The sequence below is a fragment of the Vollenhovia emeryi genome, unplaced genomic scaffold, assembly GCF_000949405.1.
Source record: "Vollenhovia emeryi isolate VEMERY1.0 unplaced genomic scaffold, V.emery_V1.0 DF939413.1, whole genome shotgun sequence".
NCBI lineage: Eukaryota > Metazoa > Arthropoda > Insecta > Hymenoptera > Formicidae > Vollenhovia > Vollenhovia emeryi.
The window spans coordinates 1-6,562 of record NW_011966953.1 but is presented as its reverse complement, the minus strand read 5'-3'; the positions used below and the strand labels follow the sequence as shown (position 1 = coordinate 6,562).

The 6,562-nt window shown below is 42.6% G+C and overlaps 2 protein-coding genes across 2 annotated transcripts; both read left to right on the top strand.

Moving 5' to 3' along the window:
- The first annotated feature begins 79 nt into the window (after window positions 1-79).
- Window positions 80-1,093, top strand: LOC105557823. Its single transcript, XM_012005185.1, has one exon. It carries the CDS (start codon window positions 80-82, stop codon window positions 1,091-1,093), a length of 1,014 nt encoding a protein of 337 aa, XP_011860575.1.
- Window positions 1,094-1,218: 125 nt separating this feature from the next.
- LOC105557822 lies at window positions 1,219-2,332 on the top strand. Its single transcript, XM_012005184.1, has 2 exons — window positions 1,219-2,018; window positions 2,113-2,332. The coding sequence occupies exons 1-2, from the start codon at window positions 1,219-1,221 to the stop codon at window positions 2,330-2,332; spliced, it is 1,020 nt and encodes a 339-aa protein (XP_011860574.1).
- The last annotated feature ends 4,230 nt before the right edge of the window (window positions 2,333-6,562 follow it).

Sequence of the window (6,562 nt, the reverse complement as noted above, 5' to 3'; positions counted from 1 at the left end):
AGGAGTCGTACTCTCATCGGTGCAGAGAGTATTTGATCCCCTAGGTTTCATATGCCCTGTGCAGCTGATACCGAAACTGATGTTACGACAATTCTGGAGTCAACATCTCGACTGGGACACTGAGATTGATGCAGAGAACAGAAGTCAATTTCTAGAATGGATGCAGCAGTTAAATTTACTACGAGTCATGAAGATTCCTCGCTGGATTTTTGGTGAGCAGCGGGATGAGGATTCTATATCCTTCCATATTTTTGTAGATGCAAGCAAGGATGCCTACGCCGCCGCTCTGTTTATCAGAGTGCGATCCAGAGCAGAAGTCAAGGTGCATCTAGTTGAAGCAAAGTCAAGGGTAGCACCGCAAGGAAAGAAAACGATACCCCGTCTCGAGTTACTGGCTGCTTCAATCGGAGCAAGGATGATGCACTCCTTCGACAAAGCAATGAATTATAAACATATTAAGAGATATTTCTGGAGCGATTCAACGACCGTCTTGTCCTGGATACGTCAAGAGAAGCAATGGGCGGTATTCGTGTGGAATCGAGTCCAGGAAATAAGGAAGCTTACTAATCCAAAGTCCTGGAGATATGTGCCTGGAGCCCTAAATCCGGCAGACTTGCCCTCCAGAGGCTGTAATGCGAGGAAGCTTTTTGAGTCTAGATGGTGGGAGGGCCCAGCATGGCTAAAGTCACCACCCGAAGAATGGCCAGCAGAAGAAGAAGAAGCACTAATTAATGAAGAACTTCGTAAAACTCCAACACAGTCAAAAATTAAAGAAGAGACATTTTCTGTGGTTGGGGGGAATATAGTTATGAGTAACATTACGAAGGACTCTACAGCACAAGGTGTTCCATGGTATTTACAAAGATTTTCATCGTATTCCAAAGTTTTACGTCTGATGGCATGGATGTCAAGGTTCATCACAAATTGCAAGAAGACACACACGATCAAGGATGAAGAGGTAACTGCGAAAGAAGTGATTTCGGCTGAATTGCTTTTGTGTCGATTGGCACAGAAAGAATCGTTCAAAGGAGCAAAAGATCCGCGACTACTAAAACTGGACGTCTTTGAGGACTTTTACGCTCACGAACAGTGATTTCTAATCGACAAGACAATTTCAATTTTAAGTATCCAATAATTCTTGATCCAAAGCACTTACTGACAGAGAAGATTATTCGTTACACGCATGTGAAACTGAATCATGCGGGCATAAGCACCACTATGAACAACCTACGAGAAAAGTTTTGGATTCTTCAAAGCCGCAAAGCAGTACGTTCGGTAATTCGCAAGTGCGTCACATGTCGCAGATACAGCGCAAAGAGAATGGAATCCCAGTCTGCGATTTTGCCAGAGTATAGAGTTAGAGACGCCGCTGCATTCGAGGTAACAGGTGTAGATTATGCCGGACCGCTCTTCTTATCCAAGGGACACAAAGCGTATATTTGCCTGTTTACCTGTGCAATCTACCGAGCAGTTCACCTGGAACTCGTCTCGACCTTGTCTACGGAGGGATTCTTGGAGGCCTTAAGAAGATTTATAGTCCGGATTATAGTCCGGCGAGGAAGACCTACCGTCATTTATAGCGACAATGGAAGGAATTTTGTCGGAATGTCAAATCTACTGCGACAAGTCAACTGGAAGAAGATTTCGCGGTATTGTGCCACAAATGAAGTGGAGTGGCATTTCAATCCACCGTCAGCCGCATGGTGGGGAGGTTGGTGGGAGCGTCTTATACGCATTCTGAAGGACCTCTTGAAGAGAACGCTTGGAAGAACTTCAGTCAATTACGAAGAAATGAATACAATTTTGTGTGATTGCGAAGCGGTCATCAATTCAAGACCACTCACATATATAACCGAGGAAGCGAGTGGAACCGCTGCGATCACACCTGCCATGTTCCTCCGAGATATTCAGGAGGACGGAGTACCTGACCTGGACCAGATAAGCAAGTCTCATCTGTCGAAGAGTTTGCGTTATCGACAGAGACTGAAAGAAGAGTTGCGGAAGCAGTTTCGCATCCAGTACTTAGGACAGTTGTCTCAACGGAACAAGAACAAGCACACGGCAACTTCCTTTTCAGTAGGCGACGTTGTTCTTGTCGCTAACGATTTGCAGAAGCGACTCAATTGGCCCATGGCGAGAATTAAAGAATGTTACCCTGGAAAAGATGGACAGATACGAGTCGTTTTCTAAGGAAAATTCGGAGAAACCCTTTTATTTGGATCTGCCGCTTGCCGAGGTCAGAGAACACCCGGAACCTGTACCAGTTCCTGAAGAGAAGACAGTTCCCGAGCTGAGGACAAGAAGTGGACGCACGATCAAAAGACCGGAGTGACTAGGATTTTAGTTTCAAGTTGCTTAGTGGACCGAACAAGCAACTTGAGGTGGGAGGATGTTCGAGTTGCGCCCTCTCTAAAAGAGCGCTACCGCCGCGAGGACTTCTCTCGTGGCATAAGTACGAACGCTTATATATATATATATAGTCTCGTCTAGAAGGTTCGACAAGAAAGATTAACCATTGTATCAGTTCTTTTTGCATTAAAGTCTTAGAGTTATAGAGCCTATTCCGGATTGTGATTCATTTATCCGATTTCCCGTCGATTAAGAGTATCGGTGGCAACAAATTCTCTTCCATTCCTCTCCTCCTTCCCCTCTCCCATCCATTTCCCTTCCCTCCCATCTATCCACATCCTCCTATTCTCCACCCTTACCCTTCTCCCCATAGCCCTCTCTTTCCCTGCCTTTTCTATCATCTTCCATCTTATTCTCCTCTCTTCTATACTCAGTCCTCATCTACTCTTATCCCCATCTCATTCTTATACTATCCATCTGGTTTTATATCTCTTCCTTATCTTCCTCCCTCCTCATCTCGACAATCATAACTACCCTCCCCTCCTCCTCCAATCTCTCTATTATTTCTTTTATTTCCGGGGCTTCCCTAACAATTTCTCTGTCACTTTCATCATTCTCCGCCTTCTCTCTTCCCTGCCCTCTCCCTCTACCCCTCTCCTTAGCCTTCTCCTTCTTTTCTCTTCCCTCCACTCTCCCCTGTCTACCTCTCCATCTCTCCCTCTAGTTCCTCTCTCTTCTTCCACCTTTTTCCCTCCCTCCTCTTCCTCTTCTCCTCTGCTTCCCCATTCCCTCCTTCTCTCTTCCCCTCCCTACCATCTATCCTCCTCTCCCCCGTTTTTCATTTCTATCCTTTCCTTCTTCCCTCCCCCCTCCTTTCCCTCTCTACTCCCTGCTTCCTCCATCCGCTTTTTTCCTCCTCTGATTCCTCTGTCTCCTCTCCGGTCTCCCTTCCTATCCTTTCTTTTTCCACCTTTTCCTTCCGTCTTGTCCCCATCTCCTTCTTCCTCTTCACCTCTCTTCTCACTCTCTTTTCTTCCTCCCTTTCTCCCTTCCACCCTATCCTCCCTTCTCTCCATCTCTTCTTTTCCTCCCTTTTCCCTCTCACCCCTCAACCCCCGTCCCCTTTAGCCAATTCTCTTCTTTTCTTCCTCTGTCTCCTCCGTCTCCTTATTACTCACTCTTCTTATCCTCCTCCGTCTTCTTTCTTCTTCTCATCTCTTCCTTCCTTCTCCCTCGTCCCCCTTCCTTCCTCTTCCTATCCTGTATTCCTGTCTTTCACTTTTCTCTCCGTCTCTTCCTCCTCTCTCTCTTCTCCACTTCTCCTCTTCCTGTCTCTTCCTCTCCCTTCTCTCTCTCTTCTCTCTCCTCCATCCATTTCCTTATTTTCTTCAAATCCTTTGCTATCCCTCTCAGCTGCCCCCCATCTCCTCCCCCAACTCTCTTAACTCCTCTCTCCATTCCTCCTTCTCCTCTCGTCACCTTTCCTCCTCCTCTTCTCACTCCTCCGCTTCCTCTTCGCGTTTTCTTCTCTTCTCCTCCTCCCTCTTTAACTACGCCTCTTCCTTCCCTCCCCCCACTCCTCTCCTTCTTCTTCCCTCGTTCGCCTCTGATTTCCCTGTGGCTTCTCTCTCCTCTCTCCCTTCGTCTTCCTTCCCTCTTCCTCCGCCCCTGCCTTCAATCTCTCTCTCCTTCCTCCTTTCCTTCCGCTCTTCTCTTCCTATATCTCCTCTTTGTCCGCTTTTCTCCTTTTTCACCTTGTGCCACTCTCTCGTGCCTTCCGTCCCTTAACTTTTTTTCTATTGTTTATTATACATATATTTAATGCAATTCATTGTGTAAGAACAAAACATTTCGGACAAAGCTATTTATTAAGAGCAAAATTTGCACTAATTACTAGTTAGTTCTGATTAATTACTTCAATCCCACTATTACGTAAAGATAAATAGCATGTGCTTAACAGGAAGATTAAAGGTAACTGATAGCTTGTGTCAATCTTTCTATATAACTCTAATTTGGTTAAATCCTAAATTTCCTATAAGCTGTGGTCGATAATTCAACTGCAATTCGCGTATCAAACATGTATATCAAGTATGCAAGGCACGCGAAGCCACAAAATTTCATTTCATGCTGCAATCTCGGAAACATTTCCCATTAAAATATAATTTACTCCTAAAAACGGCTAACAATTTAAAATTATTACGTTCTCCCGTTATAAAGAAAAAATTTTATTTTAACAAATTAATGAAAATTCGTATGGCTCAAATATGATAAACACAAAATGAAAGGAATAAAGAACTAAAAGCAGTGACAGAGTGTTAGTGCCTAAATATTTTATATTTTAATTCGATTATATTAAATTCGATGATACGATTAACCTACAGAAAGACACCGATAACCTTAACCCGATCTACGATAAGATAATCAACTCTGTCTAGTCTCCGTATTTTTGTTTTTCATGACACTTAATTTATTTATGGACTTGAACGCATGTCTCTCCACTGTCAGTCTTTGTTTAGCCTTCGCAACGGAAAGACATTCGATCCTCGTCTTGTTAAGCGATTGCCATTACACGACATGTTTAACTGTAAGTTTAAAACATTTTCTAAACTCTGTAAATACCTTAATTGAAGTAATTATAATGTGATTCAGCGATCTGATGGCGTTCCAAACATCAAAATAGTCTGCTTGAAAAGGGCCAAAACCCATGGCCGAAACGTTGTACGTTTAAGAAATAAATTTGCGGTAGATTGAGTCAGACTAAGAAGAAAAGTCATGTACCATTTTACAAAATTCACAATAGTTATCGAATAATTTATTGAAACATCTGAGCGAATGAGCGCGTGGAAAGCGTTAGGCTTTGATAGGGCTCGGAAAGTATGTCAGATAACTTAATTTTTTTACCAGATCTTCTAGCAACGGTGAGCGAGGGGAGGAGCGACGCGCGACGTAACTTAACACCGGAAAATAAAAACAGCGAGCGATGTGTCCCGTGTCGCCCACCGCTGGCGCTCGCCGCTCGTACTCGCCCCTTGCATGACGTGTGTGAAGTTAGCCCCGCACTTTTTGAATTTTGTATTGCTCTAAATTGTGCTGCAGTGTACTAATTTGTGCCGTAAACCGCAGCTCAACAACACATTTTTCTATTTAAAAAAAAACAAATTTTTGACAGCCCAGCACTTAACAAATTTTGAATTTTTCCAAGCTGTGCTGCATTGTGCTACGTTTGTGGTGCTTTGTGTCGCAAATAAAAAATCGATAGCTCAAACAACAACCGAGAAAAAAATTTCACTAGCCCCGCACTTTTGTCCGATTGAACCCAATTTTTTTTCCCTAAATTGGCACTAATTTGTGCTGTGTTGTGCCGTTGAAAAAGTTTTGATATCTCATTCCGTTTCGATAAAAGAAATTCACATTATAAATGAAAAAAAACATATAAATCATACTGCTACGCAAATTTAGAACATTTGTAAGTTAGTTGTGCTCTTTTACTACGTTAAATACAAAGTAAAAGCAAGTAACAAAACAAAAATTCTGGTAATCTTCTGCGTAGCTAAAGAAATCGTGAGAAAGGGGTAGGGGGTGAGTTAAAAATTTGATATGAGGTATTGGTCGTATGGGTTGTCCATATGACCGATTCTTCGCGCAACACGTTTTGCGTCTTCCTGTAATAAATAAAAGACGGCTTTGGAGGAAATTCAAATATAATCAAGAAAGTTTTAACATTGAACTATGACACGCTATCGTATTCGTTTAGCCCATTAAGGGTCCCATGGGCAGACCAATAGATATAATATAATAGAAAGATCAATATTGGGATGAGAACATTTCACAAATGTTTCATAAAAAATTAGATTTTTCAATTATTTAAACAAATATTGTTAAAATAATTTGTTTGTTTTAAAATGCGAGTTACGTAAAATCCGATAGCACCATTCGATTCTACAGAAAAAATTACGTAAGTGTTAATAATCGATCTTGATGAAATTTGGTGGTGTACAGGGGTCAAAGCTGTTCAACGTATTGTTGCGCCCGCGTTATTGCGACCCTGGCGAGTAATAATTTTGGAAGGAATGTACCTCTCCGAAACGAAGTTCCAATTTCGAAACTAGTTCTGCAAAATCTAAATCCTCAATATTTTCAACAGATTGAAGAACGGAACGCGCCTTCCCCCTTAAACTCGACGCGAGGGCTACTGTCTTTAAGGTGATGCTGG

Excerpts from the sequence above, each read along its gene's own strand:
- LOC105557823 (XM_012005185.1), top strand. The coding sequence starts at position 80 with ATGTTACGACAATTCTGGAGTCAACATCTCGACTGGGACACTGAGATT.
- LOC105557822 (XM_012005184.1), top strand. The coding sequence starts at position 1,219 with ATGAACAACCTACGAGAAAAGTTTTGGATTCTTCAAAGCCGCAAAGCA. Across the intron at positions 2,019-2,112 it reads CGGAAGCAGTTTCGCATCCA|AAGCGACTCAATTGGCCCAT; the intron begins GTACTTAGGACA and ends AACGATTTGCAG.